This window comes from Aspergillus eucalypticola (assembly GCF_003184535.1).
Source record: "Aspergillus eucalypticola CBS 122712 chromosome Unknown BO83scaffold_50, whole genome shotgun sequence".
NCBI lineage: Eukaryota > Fungi > Ascomycota > Eurotiomycetes > Eurotiales > Aspergillaceae > Aspergillus > Aspergillus eucalypticola.
Genome location: NW_020290324.1, coordinates 21,469 through 38,392, shown reverse-complemented (window position 1 = coordinate 38,392; position 16,924 = coordinate 21,469). Strand labels below are relative to the sequence as shown.

Below are 16,924 nucleotides of genomic sequence, written 5' to 3'. Positions count from 1 at the left end.
ATTACTTAATCTGTTCGATGCCCTCTACTTAAACCTTGCTTCCGCGTGTAATATCTGGATGATGGTCAGCCTTCACTGGAAGTAATTACCGTATGCATGGCTGCCCCTGATTTGGGCCAATTCATTCCCGTCAGCCCAGCACTGCAGTGACCTGTTCTACGAATCGCTATGACAGCAACGGCAGTCAATACTGCATACTACTTAGTACTGCTAGCACTTCAGTCCAAAGTGGGAGGGCAGCACTTCAATAATATCATATAACTCCCAACGTGACTTTCATCTCGGCCATTATGTGAGCCAGTGATATAAACCTGGTCAGCTATACGTATCATCCGAAATATATCTCTCAATTGGTATCATAACATTTGCGCAAAATGGCCCCCCATCCCTATCTCTCCAGATGGAAACTATTCGAACAACAACCTCAGTTCCTCAATTCTTTCCTTCTTCTTATCATCCTCGGAGCTGTCCCCACCAACCCTCAGTCCTAACGACCCTGCAATGTTCATCTTCCGTTCCTGGACCCTCAACATCCGTCCCTCGATAGAGTCCTTCACCACGAACCGGGTCACTTGTACATCCCGTGTCTGACCCATGCGATGAACCCGATCGATGGCCTGAGCCTCGATCGCAAAACTCCACCAAGGATCCATCATGAAGACGTTGCTAGCTGCCGTGAGATTCAGGCCCACACCTCCAGCGCGGAGACTGATAAGAAGAACCGTGGGAGGGGCCGGGGCGGTCGCGTGTCTATGCTTTGCCTTGGAGAGAGGAAGCTGGGCTGAATTGTTGGCTTCGACATCGTTGTCAATTTCGGTTTGATCGGCAAAGGTTTCAGCTCGGTTGAATTGGGCCAGGGTCTCGGCGCGGGCTTTGTGTGGCATGGTACCGTCCAGACGGACGTGATGGATGCCCGCACGCGTGAGTTGCGGTGATATGAGGTCAAGGAAGCTGGTGAATTGGGAAAAGACAACAGATTTGGTATTGGCCGGGACACGTGTAAGGTGAGCGAGAAGGGCATGCACTTTGGCAGATGTATGGGCAGAGGGCGAAAGCGGGTGAATGCGGCGGAGTGTGATTCGGGGAGGTGCTTGAGAGGGGATAGGAGTACTGCTATAGATATCGTCCTCCGGGGTGGCGTTCGGGGTTTCATGACGAACCACTTCGAAAATGTCTCGCGACGTGGTGGGTGCTCGGCATGAAAAACACCGAGGATCCATGCCCTTGTCGGTTTGATGGCGGATGTAGTTCTCCAGACATTTCTTGCATGCACTGTGCCAGCAGGCTGTGACTGCAGGGTCAATCATGGGCTCTTCCGAGCAAATGGGACATTCGCCGCTGGCATCGTTTTGGATTTGTTTCAATGCATGGGTGGTAAATTTGGCAGATGAATCCTGAGGCTCGTTGGATTCAGCTGCTTCGGTAGATGCCTTGAAGCGGTCAATGAGTTCTTGGAGATCCATGTCGTCCTTGAGGTCGTTGGTGGCGTCAGCAGCGGCTGCTGCATCTTCCTCGTCTGCAACTATCGCTTTGTTACGAGTGAGGATAGGGTGACAGCAAGTCTGGCGAAGACGGAGAATCTGTGCGAAGATCGTTGAATAGGACTTCAACAAAGTGCCAGCTTCGACATTGTGATTGAACGTCTGCTTTGCCCGGGTATAGATAAGATCATAAATCTGCCGTTCCTGGTCTGGAAGTTCGACTTCTTCTATTGTAATAGTGCGACGCGGTAGAGGCACTAAAGGTTCACCCTCGGGTGTCTTCATTGTCTTGGTACGTCGGAGAACCAAAGGCTCTAGCACGGTTTGCACGACATTCAGAGCTCGAACATAATCCTTGGATTCGAAAGGAACTGTTATGAACGTCTTCCAGAACGAAAAGTTGTTCCATGGCTCAACCTTGAGGAATCTCACAAGGCTGAACAAGTCCTCCAGTCGATTGACAATAGGAGTTCCTGTGAGTACCCATCGATGGGTTGCTTTGAGCTCATAGCACGCTTTGGCTGTCTTTGACAGACGATTCTTGATCACGTGAGCTTCATCGACGATGACTCGGAAGAAGTCTACGGAAAATAGGCCACCAGAGCTCATAGACGAGAGCAGCGTGGACATGTGCTGACGATATTCCGAGAGAACAACGCCATAGCTAGTTATAATCAAATTAGGGGCAGCGGCATTGCCAGAAGCACAGAGATCCTTGAGGTTTATTTTTGTATCTGCCCCATAATACATGAGGACGTTCATTGTTCCCGGCAGCGAAGCCTTTAGCGCCTCACTTTCCCACTGCGAGAGGAGGGATGTGGGTGCAATCACAAGTGTGGTATATGGTGCAGGTACGACACCGGAAGCCGACTGGGGCAACCTCACAAGATTACTGGGCTTCTGGGGCGTAATGCGATGCGAGTGGACCAGACTGAGCATCTCAATTGTCTTACCCAAACCCATTTCGTCTGCGAGGATACCCCCAAGGCAATGCTGTTCTTGAACAGGAAAGTCAAGGCTAAGCTCGCCAGAGTAAGGGTTGACGTAGAAGTGGTCAATGCCATCCACAGCCGGGAGTTCTTTGTCGTCGACATCTCTGGACGGCCAGCTGTACTCCTCCCATAAGGGATGGAGCGACGTCTCCCTTGCAGACTTATGATCCTTTTCCTTTGCGAGCATCCAATACAGTGCCTGCCTCTGATACTTTCGAAGATGCATGGTAAATGACGAGGCAGGCTCTGCTTCAGGCATGCTAAAATCGAACGACTGAGCTTTCTTATACAGGGTATCAAGCTGGTCCTCCTCAAGCTCTGGGCTATCCTCCTCCGAGGAGTCGTCGTTTGCTTGGTTCTCTTTCTTTACTCGCTCATGTTGTTCTGCCATCTCCGCCGCACGAAGCAATCCCTCTTTCTTGTGGCTCCTCGTCATATCATTGGTGGACGTCGGTTGGAGATGGATTTCATCAAATAGCTTCACCAGGGCCACCTGGCGGAGCCGCAGTGCCTTTTCATCCGCACTTTCTTTCTCTTCGAAATATGCAACGGACCTATTGTCGTCCATCGATTGACTGAAGATCCGTGGCTGGAAGGCCTCGATGCGCAAGTAGCATCGCAGCTGCAGATAGATGGTGTCATTCACCCGGACCCGGTCCGGCACGTATACGCATACACCTTCAAAAGTACACACCCTTTGGTCCAGCAGGGTCGAGACCCATTCAGCTATTTCCCGAGGCAATCTTCCTATTTCCTGGCCCGATTTAGTGGTAAAACGGGTGAGAAAATCACTCTTCTGGTTTGAAACGAGCTTCCCGGCGCGGTTCCGCTTCGAGAGCGGCTGAGACCGTGTGCGCTCAATATTTACAAGATCCCCATGTCTAAGAAACCCAGATCCACTCCTTGTAGCCCAGGCTCCAACACCAAATGCACCTATGTATCTTAATGGAGGCTGAGCCGCAGGGCGAGTTGTGGCCTTGTCAGGCGTCGGAGTCTGGGTGCGTGGGTGAGAGGATGCTGATAGGGGTGTGGAGGTCCTATTGGGCTGTGCAGAAAGCGGGCGTTGGCGAGCCGTGAGAGTGGTTTGGTTCTGGGCACGAGGAGCTGGGGATTTCTTCCAAGAGCCATCGAAATAGATGTTGACCGCCCGTTCAAGGTCGTCGCCAGCCGCATTTCGAATATTCTGTATCGAATCCGCCGAGAGACGTTCCCCTATAATACTGGTAAATGTTGAAATGTCGAACCCATCATAGTCCACCCGTAGTAAGGCATCCTCTGTCCTCCTCGGAATCGCATTGTGTCGCCCCTGCACAGCCTCTTGCTCGACCTGCGGCATGGTATGACCCTCAACCCCCGAGAAACTATCCGGCAAGGGCACCTCTATAAGTTCCGGGTCGTTTTCAGATCGTGTAGGCTGTAGCTGGGCCCCATGATCGGTCAGGGACGAGGAAGCGGGCGTGTGGAGACTTGCTGTGACAGAATCAGTGGATGGCTGGGGGGTGAGGAGATCTTCATCATCCGCAAAAAAGCGCCTCTTCTTCAACGGGCGGTCATCATCATCATGATGATGAATGTTCATCGTGGATGGGATTATTCCCCCGTCTGCGTGGCTGTCCAAGCCAATGCAGAGAACTCTGGGTTAATTACGGGAGTAATATTGCCAGAGAGGAAGACGCGCCGAGACGCGGTGGACGGTCGGGCCGACGTCATTTCGCGCCCGTCATGTGACTCCCAGCCATTATGAATCTGCACACACAGGACACCCAGAGTAACTAGTACTTTAGTACTCCTTCCCATTGGCAAAGATCACAGTGTCGTCTCGAGTAGGACAATTTCGGCGCCCGGCTTCACCCTGGTCTTGGGTTACACTTTACTGCAAAAGTGGCGCTGCCATGTCTCTCCAGTTGCGGTCTGTGCCTGGTCTGCTGACTGACTCGCAAACAGGCTACTCTTTGGCTTCCCTCAAGTCGCGCTTCTCATTGGCAAAGATGATGTGGAGTTCAACTACTACATGCCATACTAGTTAGACTAATCGTCTATCATCTCAGAAGTTGGGATGACTGATTCGGCTGTGGGACAGCATGGCCCTGGCCCCAAGCATTCATACTGACTGACGCCCACAGCAGATTACTGGGGGCAAATTCCTGGCAGCGCACAACAAACAGGAGGTTCTGCTGTTCATGAGAGCACTCACTACTTTTTAGTACACATTCGGTTGAAGTCACTTCTCTACCCGAACTAACCGATTAAGCGATGTAGATCGATCATTCCTGCCGACCCTTCACTGTCTAGTTAAATTAGCTATCTCACTAGTGAATCCTGCCAGATAACAAGCATGCGACCGGTCCAATAACTCTACGGATAGGACTTCACCCGCGGGTACACACTTATCGAGGACCAAAATCATTAACTAACTGCGGAATGCCAACTGAAACTAGCTTTGATCCATTCCCAATTCATGGCCCCTTCCTGGAGACCCCCCCCCTCCTCTGTTGTCCCCCTTTGTGTGCCCCTCCAGCCACCGTTGATCCTTATTCCTATTTGCTTCTTTTACCCCAGTCCTCCCTCCATGCTTTCCTCCACTTCATCGGCTCTCCATCTGATGGTAAATTTCACCATGCTCCTTGCTCGTCTCTGGCCGGCGTGTCTCACGCTGCTCGTGGCCGGGGCCGCCGCCGTCAAGGTTAATCCCTTGCCAGCTCCACGCAATATTACTTGGGATTCATCGTCAGGTCCCAAGCAGCTGGCCAGCTTCGTCAGTCTCCGCGTCTCTCAAGATACTCCCGACTTCATTCTCGCCAATGGATGGAATCGTGCTTGGGACACTATTGTCTCCCTGCAATGGGTGCCCGCAGCGACTGAAGGCCCCTTTCCATCCTTCCAACCCTTTCCCACCGCTGCGGCCGGAGTTAAACGGTCCTCGCAGGCACTGCCAACGCTACAGTTTGTCGATGTGAACATCTCGGATGTTGACGCGGACCTGCAGCATGGCGTGGATGAGTCTTACACACTGGAGGTCTCCGAGAGCGCTACTTCAATAGTCATTGAAGCACCCACTGTCTGGGGAGCACTTCACGCCTTTACTACCCTCCAGCAATTGATAATCTCTGATGCACAGGGCGGCTTGATCATTGAGAAGCCAGTCAAGATCCAGGATGCACCTCTCTATCCTTACAGAGGCATCATGCTTGATACCGGCCGAAACTTCATCTCAGTTAACAAGATCTATGAACAGCTAGACGGCATGTCGCTTTCTAAGCTCAATGTTCTACACTGGCATATGGAGGACACGCAATCATGGCCTGTACAGATTGATGCCTATCCAGAGATGATCTACGATGCATACTCCTCGCGCGAGGTGTATTCGCACGCGGACATGCGCAATATTGTAGCGTATGCTCGAGCACGCGGCGTACGGGTCATCCCTGAGATTGATATGCCCAGCCACTCCACTTCTGGTTGGAAGCAGGTTGATCCCCAGATGGTGACCTGCGTGGATTCTTGGTGGTCTAATGATGATTATGCCCTGCATACTGCAGTTGAACCACCACCGGGACAGATGGATATCATCTACAACGGCACATATGATGTGGTCCGAGAAGTATACAATGAGCTCTCAAGTATCTTCCCTGATAATTGGTTCCACGTGGGAGCAGATGAGATTCAGCCTAACTGCTTCAATTTCAGCAGCTATGTTACTCAGTGGTTCGCGGAGGATCCGACACGTACGTACAATGATCTGGCCCAGTACTGGGTAGATCATGCCGTGCCGATCTTCCAGAATTATAGTAGCTCACGGCAATTGGTTATGTGGGAAGATATTGTATTATCAACAGAGCATGCGCATAATGTTTCTACGGATATTGTGATGCAGACCTGGAATAACGGACTGGATTATATTAACCAGCTGACAGCCAAGGGTTATGATGTGATTGTATCATCATCAGACTTCATGTATCTGGATTGTGGAATGGGTGGCTTTGTGACAAATGATCCCCGCTACGATGTCATGAGTAATCCGGATCCAAACACACCCAACTTCAACTATGGCGGAAATGGGGGCTCATGGTGTGCACCATACAAGACATGGCAGCGTATCTACGACTATGACTTTACGCAGAATTTAACTGACGCCCAGGCGCAGCATATTGTGGGTGCAGTGGCGCCGCTCTGGTCGGAACAAGTAGATGACGTGACTGTCTCCAGTCAGTTTTGGCCGCGCGCCGCTGCCCTGGCGGAACTGGTATGGTCTGGGAATCGGGACGAGCATGGGCAGAAGCGCACGACGCTGATGACGCAGCGAATTCTAAACTTCCGTGAATACTTGGTCGCTAATGGGGTGCAGGCGAAGGCCCTGGTTCCCAAGTACTGTGTGCAGCGCCCTCATACCTGCGACTTGTATCGCAACCAGAGTGTGATTCAGAAGGGTTGGGTGGGTTGAAGACTAGTCGGTAACGCAGCAATATATATGAGCTATGGTAATAATCCTTCACATTATCTGAATCACACATAATAATCTAGTGCCAACCTCTACCCATGAGTTTGGTCTGCGTTCATTATCCAGTCAGTAGAATCTATCTAGAAAAGCCGAGGCTGTTAGGCACATGACCAGAATGTCCGAGTAAATGCATCACGTGCTCACGTGTGGCGTTCCTGTCACGTCCGGGACTCACCGCCTACAAAAGAGCAACAGAATTCCCCCCGACTATCTATCCAACGCCCCCACAGCCTGTTGGACTAGCCCGTTATAGCGCCCAGCATGGGCTCGCGCCTGCACGAAAACTCCAGCGCGGTGCGCAAGCGCATCCAGAACCACCACTTCGACAATGAGGCCGGCGAGGAGTACGAGGCATCCGCCTTTGGTGGGTTCAGCGATTACATGCGCCGCAAGAAGATCAAACTCCAGAACCGCGATGCCGAGATCCGCTCCTCCGCGGCAAACTGTCCGCCTATTTTCCGCGGTGTGGTGGCGCATGTCAATGGCTACACACAACCCTCGCTACAAGACCTGCATCGCCTTATCGTGAGCCATGGCGGGGGGTTCCTACAGTATCTAAACGGCAAAACAGATGCTACCCACATCATTGCCAGTGCCTTGACCCCCAAGAAGCGCGAAGAGTTTCGCCGCTATCGCATCGTCAAGCCGGCATGGGTCGTCGAGAGTGTCAAGGCAGGTCGCATGCTGCCATGGGACTCGTTTCGGGTCGTTGATGAGGGTCAGTCCCAGAAGGTACTCAGGTTCGATGATGGCCGTATGGTCAGTCAGATGAATAGTTCGCGATCTGGCTATCGCGAGCAAACTGATACCAGTTGGTATACAAACCAACTTCAAGAGGCTGCATTGTCTGTTGAGAACGCAGATGTACAGCGGTCACCACCTCCACGCTCAGAGAAACTTAACAGAGAGGATCCATCGCCCCATAACGGGTCCCAGTCGGACTACAGCCAGTTTCCAGGTTTTGCCTCTTTGGATGAAGTAAGCAGGACTCCCAACATTTCGTCTCCGCGGGAAGAAGTTCGAGCGGAGACGCCGGATAAAAAATCACCAGTAGAGGATGAGGATATCAATACTCATTCAAACAAACAAGAAAATGACCAAACTGAGGCACCTTCAGCAGCACTGCCGCTGTCGCGCGAATCCTTCCCAACTAAACCAGCAATGACTTCCGAAGAATACAATGCGCAGTTGTTGTCGGATCCACACATGAGGAATTCCAGTGTTGCAAATCCTCAATTCATCCAACAGTTTTACAGCGAATCTCGTCTACATCATTTGTCAACATGGAAGGCCGATCTCAAAGCCCAGTTGCAGTCTGCAGCCAAAGAAAAATTGCTGTCACAGGTGAAACGCAAAAAGCCAGTCCCCGGGGCTCGGAGGTATATCATGCATGTAGATTTCGATTGCTTCTTTGCCGCCGTGTCGACCTTGAAGCGCCCGGAGCTGCAGGGAAAGCCTGTCGCGGTGGCGCACGGCACTGGCTCGGGCTCGGAGATAGCGAGTTGCAACTACGAAGCCCGAGCCCATGGCATCAAGAACGGCATGTGGATGAAGGGAGCGCTGCAAACCTGCCCAGAGCTAAAGGTGGTACCTTATGATTTTCCAGCATACGAAGAGGCCAGTCGGAAGTTCTACAGTGCCATTCTTTCGGTGGATGGTATCGTGCAGAGTGTCAGCATTGACGAGGCCCTGATGGACATCACTACACAATGTCTGGAGGCTGGTGGCTCGGATGGTAGGGGCATCTCGGAGGGTTCACTCTATAGGGAACAGGCAAGGGCGGATGAAATAGCCGACGACTTACGAGCCACTGTAAAGAAAGAGACGGGCTGCGCTGTTTCCGTGGGTATTGGAGGCAACATTCTTTTGGCTAAGGTTGCCCTACGGAAAGCGAAGCCGGCAGGTCAATTTCAGCTCAAACCCGATGCGGTTCTTGATTACATCGGTAATTTGACAGTTCAAGATCTTCCCGGAGTGGGCTATAGCCTGGGTACAAAGTTAGAAGAATTGGGAGTCAAAATTGTCAAAGATGTTCGAGAACTCACCCGCGATAGACTCACGACGAGCCTTGGACCTAAAACTGGAATCAAGATTTGGGAATATGCCCGCGGTATCGATCGAACTGAAGTCGGAAACGAAGTTCTTAGGAAGTCAGTATCTGCCGAAGTCAATTGGGGGATTCGCTTCGTGAATCAGACCCAAGCTGAGGACTTCGTGCGGTCTTTGTGCCAGGAACTGCATCGCAGACTGGTCGAAAATCTTGTAAAAGGCCAACAATTAACTCTCAAGGTCATGCGCAGAGCACTCGACGCGCCGTTAGAACCAGTGAAACATCTGGGCCATGGCAAGTGCGATGTGTTCAACAAAAGTGTCGCCCTCGGCGTTGCCACGGATGCAGCCGATATTCTGGGCAAAGAGGCAGTTGCCATGCTACGAAGCTTGAATCTATCACCCGGCGACTTGAGAGGGCTGGGTGTTCAGATGACCAAACTCCAGCATCTCCGGGCGGGCTCTCCATCAAAATTTGGACAACGACAACTCAATTTCAAAGCATCTCCGGTCCGCAAAAGCATTGAACGTCACGATCCTGATATTCTAGACAGTCCTCGGAAAGGGGAGACCGAGTCGGTGAAGCCCGTTCCTTTATTCAGTGAGAGTAGCCGGCTGCTCAATGTTTCGGGAACTCAGTTCATTTTGCCCTCACAGACTGACCCCAAAGTCGTTGCTGAGCTGCCGAACGATATCCGTTCTCGCCTCATCGCTCAGGGTAGGCCTCGAGAGGAGTCACGCTCCGAGTCCCCATGCCCTACAAGTCGCACATGGGCGCCCGCCCCTGCAGAACTTCCTCCCCAGTCAGAGCTCGACCCAGAGGCCTTGGCTGCCTTGCCAGAGGATGTGCGCGCCGAGATATTAGGCTACTACAGCCGGCCATCCGTAAGTCCTGGCCCGCAACCCACACCATCTCCAGCTGTTCCCTTGCTGCCGTCTCGGCCCTCCTCTGCCGGCAGTCTTATGATGCGGAAGCCCACCAGTCCTCCGAAGAAACGACGAGGGCGGCCTAGCACCAAGTCAGTCGGCAATCCGGCCTTCACACAGGCTCGGTTCGTCATTCCTAGAGCCACGGCTTCATCTTCAGCTCCCGCCGAACGTCACTCACCTCCACCCGAGCAGACGGATGCCTCGGCTGACTTTCTCGCCGCGCTCCCAGAGGACATACGCCGCGAGGTGCTCCAGGAGCAACAACGAACAAAGAACCTACAGCGACCAGCCGTCAATCCCACCTCGGCGCCGCGAGCTGCTTCACCAATAACCTCAGATTCGACTACAGTTGCGGCTACAGATCCGCCTGCAACGCCAGAGAAACGGCTCGTCCTACCCCCATTACCAGACCGACCCACTTTTACCTCACAGAGGCTCACGAATTTATCTGACCTGCGGGATGCGATTAGCTCGTGGCACGAGGCGTTCAGCAGCGATGGTCCCTTTGAAGAAGACGTGCTGTCGGTTGGAAGGTATCTTAAGTGTGTCATTGTGGATGAGAAGGATTTGGACAAGGCGACGTCTGTTCTTTCCTGGCTAGCATGGCTGATCGATGACGAGCAGAATGCGAAGGAGTCGGATGCATTCAAGACGCCAGACCCAAGTGGCCGAACGGGTAGCAGTTCGCAGACTGCAATGACATGGGAAGCTGCGATAAGAAGTCTGCGGGCGAGTGTTGACGAGGGGTGTGCGGAGCGAGGGTTACCTTCTGTAGAACTATGACCTTCAATTCAATCCAATTCGTATTCTCATACCCGATCGAGCCGCCTTAGTTAGATGCCAGCTATGCAGGTGGTTCACCGCTTGAAGCATGAATCTGGCGATGTAGCGGATTGCCTGCGGGTCTGATGTGAGCGAATCATAGTATGTAGTAGCCCCCAGATCCGTGCGTGCGGCGGTCTTATCAGACATCTGATTGCGTAGACTTACAAAGCGGGATCACGCCAGCAGAACGTGCTTTGGGGGTTGGCATACCTCCCTGCAGCTGCAGCGGTCACTTTCTTGCGTCTTGATCCTTTTTATAGAAAGTGGGCTATGGCGATTCTCTGTGTGGGCATCTTCATAATCACATATGCATGCGCCTTTGGTAGTGTGACTGTGACAAGCGGAGAACTAACTAACTGTGAAAGGAGATCACGTGGTCTCGGACCTAGTCACCTGGCCACCCAGTCACCTCCTCGCGTAGTTAGCTAGTTTGTCTACACACACAATATCACCTTTGTACACACCGCTCGTCGCTACTACCGATTGATTGGCTCGGTGAGGCCTTCGGACTGGCTCAGGGGGGTGGGCAACGACCCCCCAGAGCCGGAGAGTTGGTCAAACCCGGTCATTTAGAGGAAGTAAAAGTCGTAACAAGGTTTCCGTAGGTGAACCTGCGGAAGGATCATTACCGAGTGCGGGTCCTTTGGGTACGGCGGGTAATAGCCGCGATTTAGATTAGCGAGGATCATATAACTCTTAGCTCAAATGGCACTGTAGACGCTAGCGCTCCAGCGGGACTGACCGACAGTTCTTCGTTTTGGCTCCAGTTTAAGGCACAGTCTTCGACTGCAATGACCTATGTCCGCCTAACTTGGAGCAAAATTTAGACAAATACACCTAGGCATCTAGAATACCAAAGGTAAACCTCGGTCAACGTACAGTATTAGTGCGATGAATGCCTCCCACGAAGTTGCTTCGAATGATCTCTAGCATATGTTGAACCAGTCAAGGCTGCATCTCATATAAACAGACTAAACGTTTTTGCAATGCCTAATAGAACTGGAAAACAATACAAAAATCCCATTTGGCCTAATGACGTATACCGGAAGGAAACACCATGAACGAAGCTGGTGCAAGCAATGATAATCACGTGCAGAAAGTCGCAAGAATTATTGGTCGATATAGAGATGTTGATTGGTGTCCCGGCCGAAGGCTTCTGACTGGTTTTCCAGGAAGCTTACCTGATGACAAATTTTAGTAGTACTGTCGGGCGCTTTCCTAGTAACGGAGGCGGTAGGCACCTGCCGATTCGGGGCAGGGTGGCAAGAAGGCGAAGAATAGGGGATCTCGCTGGTCCCCTCCTCCACGATCCTTACCTAGTTGCTAGTTATCATCGTTTTTCGTTCAATGCAAGTCGTTTAAAGTTATCGTTTCAAAAGAAGAGTCAAACAGTACGTTACATAAACCTCATTTCACTGTTCTGTACAGAGTTGGTCCATCATCATATGAGTCAGTTCTTCATCTGGGCTGGACAGATAAGAGTCGGTTGAGCCACAAGCTAGTGCACGCTTATAAGCCAATACATAAGGGACGCCCGTCGACCATACATGGATACCGAGCTCCGCTATGTTAGGGCTCCAGGGACAGCCTTGCTCCCCACCCATCTTCTATGTGCTTCACTTTGTACTCCGTTATTGAGCCCGCGCTTGGCTGGCTAGTTCTGCTCCACCAAGCAAATAGTGGTAGCCCACTGCGAGTGGAAAGTTGGCTAGAGTAGTACACCTGGACCGAACGTCGACACCATACCCCGTGTCGTTCGGCTGAGACGTTCACAAACCCGAATATGTCCCGCATATGACCTTCCCATTCAGTCAAAAGACGGCCCCGACCGAGGAAGACCGCCAGAGACGAGGAATGTCTGCAGATGTCAGATAACAACTAATGCTGCTACAGAGGAGAGCCCTCGGTCCCTGACTTCGAGATGAAACTTAGCCATAATTCAAGTCGAGCAGCTGTTAAGACATATATGATCTTTATTTTTTCCCTGAATAGGTATGCCAGGCCGGTTAAGGGATGCAGCAATAATGGCCGATCGAGATATGGTTATCGCCGCCCGCTGAACTGTGCAAAGGGATCAAGCTACCGATATGGGCTACGACCGAGCCGTCACCCTGGATACCAGGGTGGGGAAGCTTTCCACTCCGATTTTCCAAAATTATTCCGTCGAAGGCTCGGAAAGATGCAATAATAGGAGTTTCATTGGTGGATGGTACCAACCGCCAATCAAGGCAACAGAAGCCGTACAAGGCGGCCCATTTATAGAGTGACCTTATTTTCCCGACCGGACTTGTGAATGACATACCGGAGATGATGGACTTCCGCTCCGGTCGCCCAATTTCCTGGACAACATCTCGTCCCACAAGTTAACGTAATCGGACAACGAGCCGCCGGCGGTTGGCCGCTCCGCCCACCAAAATCAACGATTCAGACAAAAATGAAGCAGTTCAGTAATATACCAATTGAATATACATTGTAGGCTAGGCGTTGGCTCTATGCGAACACTTGAGGCGATTATGACCTTCTTATTGCAATCACTGCAAAGGAGGTGGCCGGCGTTTAGCGGTTTGGCTTTAGGTCTCTGTCACCGCATCGTACCTTCGTCTCAGGGCAATAGGTGGTCGCAACAAGAACTATATCATACTATGTCATTCAGCCTTAAGTTTTGGCGATTTTCTGGCCGGAACGACCTTGGCCTATAAAGTCTAGCAGGCCCCCTCTCAGATCAAAGCCGCATCAGGAGACTGCCAATGTCTCACAACTGACCTTCTCGGTGTACACAAGGTTTTACTACATGTCAGTGAGCTTTACGAGTTTAATCAGCTCTCTAGTCAATATTGAACACATTCTGCTTCTTGCAACCAGAAAAAATAAAGCCATGGAGAGTTTTATGCTCGAACTTTAAGCCGTTATAAGTGGAGCCTACAGAGCAGTGGTACCGGAAGCCTTTTTAGAGACATGTTCCAAATGGACCACAAGGATGCCTGATAAAGTGTTCTTTGATGATGCGTAGTGAAGATAACAGATTAATGTACTAACATGAGTTGGTTGATATAAATAGGCTCACAAGCTCCACCAATGCTTCAACCTAATCTGATCTCGTTGAGTATTCTTGTCCAGGTTCCATGCTACTTCAACTATGACGCAAAGAGGGCTCCAAGTATATAAGTAACACTGCCTGTAGCACGGGATACAATCCCTGACTGTCCGCAACCCGAGATCCATGTCCACCTACTGAACATTTTATAGTTTTCCTGGTGTAAAGACAGATGTCTTAATTAGCTCTGAGATAACAAGTTCTACGGGCCCAGGTATACATTAATCCGCCTATTGTTCTATGAATCTGATGTAAATATGCGCAAGAACCAATTTGTGTCGTAGGAGTTCAACAGAGCAATATAACCAGCCGGACTCTTTCGCCCAGGACCTGTTTTCTCAGTCAGAATCATTTCGCATCTGGATAAGAACAGTTGGTCATGCCACCAGGTTGAATGGCTCGGGTTAACGCTAGACTCACCTGCTAAATTGCGGGAGAACCAAAAATTGCGCGATTGGGCGACAGAAAAGCCTGAGGCAGATTTTCCAGCTGCCATTGGGTAAAATGTTTCAATATGCCACTCTCGAGGCTGATGGCAAGTTGAGATCTTTGCAAGCACAAACCAAGTTATACCGATGAAAATTGGGTGGCTGATTCCTTTTTTAAATGCGACATCTTGAAATATATAAACTGCTGGTAACAACACAGACAGGTTGACCACAACATAAACAAGGTAATTATATTGTGTTTGGATGACATCAATGAAGCGGAGCTTATACTCTCAGACGGGAGACTCTTCTAGATCCTCTGATCCCCTACTCTTTGAACTTACAGCAAGCGATGGGCATAACCCTTGGGCAGGTGCTATCATGGTCTGTCGCTTCGTAGTTGTCCAACAGGGTATTTGTTCCAGCCTTTGTCTAGGCATTCATACGTATGTTTAGCCTTTCCCTGGATGTACTTTCTGTTCCGCCTGAACTAGACCGGCCTGATTATCCTTTCTTAGATATGCTGGAGCAGGCTGTTCCTACCAGACAAACCAAGATCCGTTCACGTTTCTACATTCATTTAGAAAAGAATACATCCCACCGCTGGAGAAAGAAACTGGCATGCACCTGAAGCCCATCCGCCTAAACACGGACCATCCATCTACGACATTATCAAGCACTGCACGTATTCATGTTGGCCGCATCTACGAAGTGCAGCACGATGTGAAGGTAAAGTGTATTGGGCTTATCTACGACGCATCAGTGGAGACACTGCTGTCGCAGTCTCGCTCCTACACCCGGTGAGAAAATGGAACAGGGGAAAGGCTAGCGGCTGAGAATCTCTCACAGGAAGGTATGACAGACTCAACCGTGTCTCCGACAAATGACAAGGTCGTCTAGGAGATAAGGGATGACGTATATATGATACTAGGGGGGGAATTCTTTAAGCTTGGTAAATCGAGGCCGTTACCGGATTTCTCCATGGAGACGCCCCCCATAGCTGCTTCTCGACGGAGTGTGTCATGGATGCCTGACGGGAGAGCTCTCTTTAGCATTCTGCTATCCAAGAGAGTGGAAGAAGGGTCCAGATAGCGAACTTGTCTCATCATCAAGAGCTATTCGCATGTACCCCCACAGGGTATATAACATAGTGCTAATATGCTCGCCATTGATTGCGCAAATTTAAGACTTTTCTCTGTCTGCACATGCTAATACATCTTTTTCGTAGCACAGACCATATCCTAGACCTGATACCGAGTCGCACTGCTCCCATAAAGACTTCTTCCGTCCTATCTGCTTATTACCACACTCTATATCATCGTCATCTTCTAGATATCAATTCCAAATACCCTGATTAGATCAAGCCCTCCTGGCATATATCACTTTAGCTTGGCAAGAGACACTCCGATAGAGTTAAAGTCTAGTAAGGTGGATGAAAACTAAAGGGGAATCATACTGAGGGCCGCCGAACTCCGCATCCGGGCATACTCAGGGCCTCAATCGACCCGCTCAAAGGAATCATGCGACCAATCAGAACTACTACTTCTTTAGAAGACCCCTCTATGGTTCTTCCTCAGTTCACGCCAGCTTTACTTTTTTTCGAGCCCCAATGTACGTCCTCCAACGATTACTCTACGGATTCCCCGAGCCGGCTCCCCGCAAACGCACCAAGCCAATCGAGGTGCTTTGCTTGGGCTTGCCGCGCACCGGAACCGAGTCATTAAGCGTGGCCTTGCGCAATCTGGGCCTGCAAACATATCATGGCTGGGACTTGCTCTTCGAGCCAGATGGCAGCAAGCTGCAACTCTGTGCTGAGCTAGTGCGGCGGAAATATAATGGTGCTCGTGATGGCGACGTGCACATTACTAGCGCGGAGTTCGACATTCTCGTTGGCGATAGTCAAGCAGTAGTTGACTTGTGTATTTTATTTGCTCTCGAGCTGCTCGCCGCCTATTTAGACGCTAAAGTGGTTCTCAACGTGCGTCCCGATGCCGATGCCTGGTACCGGAGCATCAGTAAAACCATCGTTGAGGAGATCGATCAATCGTGGGTTATATGGGGGATGCAGTGGTTCTCCGCAGAGCTTCATTGGCTATAAAGTCTTTATTTAAGAGATGGATATCCAGGCATCTTTCACAGCAGCACTACCACAGAGGGTATCCAGCGAAACGCAAAGTGGGTTTATCGCGACCACTGCAAAATGGTTCGGGGTATGGTTCCTAGGGATAATTTGCTCGAGTGGTCCGTCGAGGATGGCTGGGAGCCGCTTTGCAAGGTATGACTGGGAAGAGTCTAGATTTTTCTCAAAACTATAGCTAATGACAGAATTAGTTTCTCGACAAGCCTGTCCCCAACGAGCCCTTCCCCCAAACCAATAATCCAAGCGATTACGCCGAGCACGCAAATAAACTCCTCAAAAAGCGCTCCTTTCAATGTCTGCGCAGCTTAACTCTCACCGTCGTGACTTTAGGCGGGATTACCACTGCCGCCGTGATATGGTGGCAAGGGCGGATTCCGAAGGTTATGAGGCTCAGCGACCTCCTTAGGCAATTCTTTAGAATGACATAATACATCTTATCTCCGTCTTAGTTATATATAGTATACGAGCTCTAAGCTTACTTATATGT

The 16,924-nt window shown here is 50.8% G+C and overlaps 5 protein-coding genes across 5 annotated transcripts, besides 1 other annotated feature; 3 read left to right on the top strand and 2 right to left on the bottom strand.

Moving 5' to 3' along the window:
- Window positions 1-345: 345 nt before the first annotated feature.
- Window positions 346-4,256, bottom strand: BO83DRAFT_442277 (DEAD/DEAH box helicase). The gene has a single exon (XM_025536401.1). The coding sequence runs from the start codon at window positions 4,050-4,052 to the stop codon at window positions 408-410; it is 3,645 nt and encodes a 1,214-aa protein (XP_025382007.1). The 5' UTR covers window positions 4,053-4,256; the 3' UTR covers window positions 346-407.
- A 632-nt stretch (window positions 4,257-4,888) lies between these two features.
- BO83DRAFT_383633 (beta-N-acetylhexosaminidase) lies at window positions 4,889-6,966 on the top strand. The gene has a single exon (XM_025532513.1). The coding sequence runs from the start codon at window positions 5,091-5,093 to the stop codon at window positions 6,912-6,914; it is 1,824 nt and encodes a 607-aa protein (XP_025382006.1). The 5' UTR covers window positions 4,889-5,090; the 3' UTR covers window positions 6,915-6,966.
- A 266-nt stretch (window positions 6,967-7,232) lies between these two features.
- On the top strand, window positions 7,233-10,733 carry BO83DRAFT_421880 (putative DNA damage repair protein Mus42; the record flags this gene model as incomplete). Its single annotated transcript, XM_025535013.1, has 1 exon — window positions 7,233-10,733. One exon carries the CDS (start codon window positions 7,233-7,235, stop codon window positions 10,731-10,733), a length of 3,501 nt encoding a protein of 1,166 aa, XP_025382005.1.
- A 494-nt stretch (window positions 10,734-11,227) lies between these two features.
- Window positions 11,228-11,380: a sequence feature (Protein overlapping with rRNA (BO83DRAFT_326897, PWY61995.1) was converted to a misc_feature.).
- A 924-nt stretch (window positions 11,381-12,304) lies between these two features.
- Window positions 12,305-12,675, bottom strand: BO83DRAFT_206866 (uncharacterized protein). The gene has a single exon (XM_025526683.1). The coding sequence runs from the start codon at window positions 12,567-12,569 to the stop codon at window positions 12,345-12,347; it is 225 nt and encodes a 74-aa protein (XP_025382003.1). The 5' UTR covers window positions 12,570-12,675; the 3' UTR covers window positions 12,305-12,344.
- Window positions 12,676-15,906: 3,231 nt separating this feature from the next.
- Window positions 15,907-16,865, top strand: BO83DRAFT_404154 (sulfotransferase family protein; the record flags this gene model as incomplete). The annotated part of the gene is made up of 3 exons (XM_025533683.1): window positions 15,907-16,367; window positions 16,398-16,572; window positions 16,629-16,865. The coding sequence occupies 3 exons, from the start codon at window positions 15,907-15,909 to the stop codon at window positions 16,863-16,865; spliced, it is 873 nt and encodes a 290-aa protein (XP_025382002.1).
- Window positions 16,866-16,924: the final 59 nt, after the last annotated feature.

Excerpts from the sequence above, each read along its gene's own strand:
- BO83DRAFT_442277 (XM_025536401.1), bottom strand. The coding sequence starts at position 4,052 with ATGAACATTCATCATCATGATGATGATGACCGCCCGTTGAAGAAGAGG.
- BO83DRAFT_206866 (XM_025526683.1), bottom strand. The coding sequence starts at position 12,569 with ATGCGGGACATATTCGGGTTTGTGAACGTCTCAGCCGAACGACACGGG.
- BO83DRAFT_383633 (XM_025532513.1), top strand. The coding sequence starts at position 5,091 with ATGCTCCTTGCTCGTCTCTGGCCGGCGTGTCTCACGCTGCTCGTGGCC.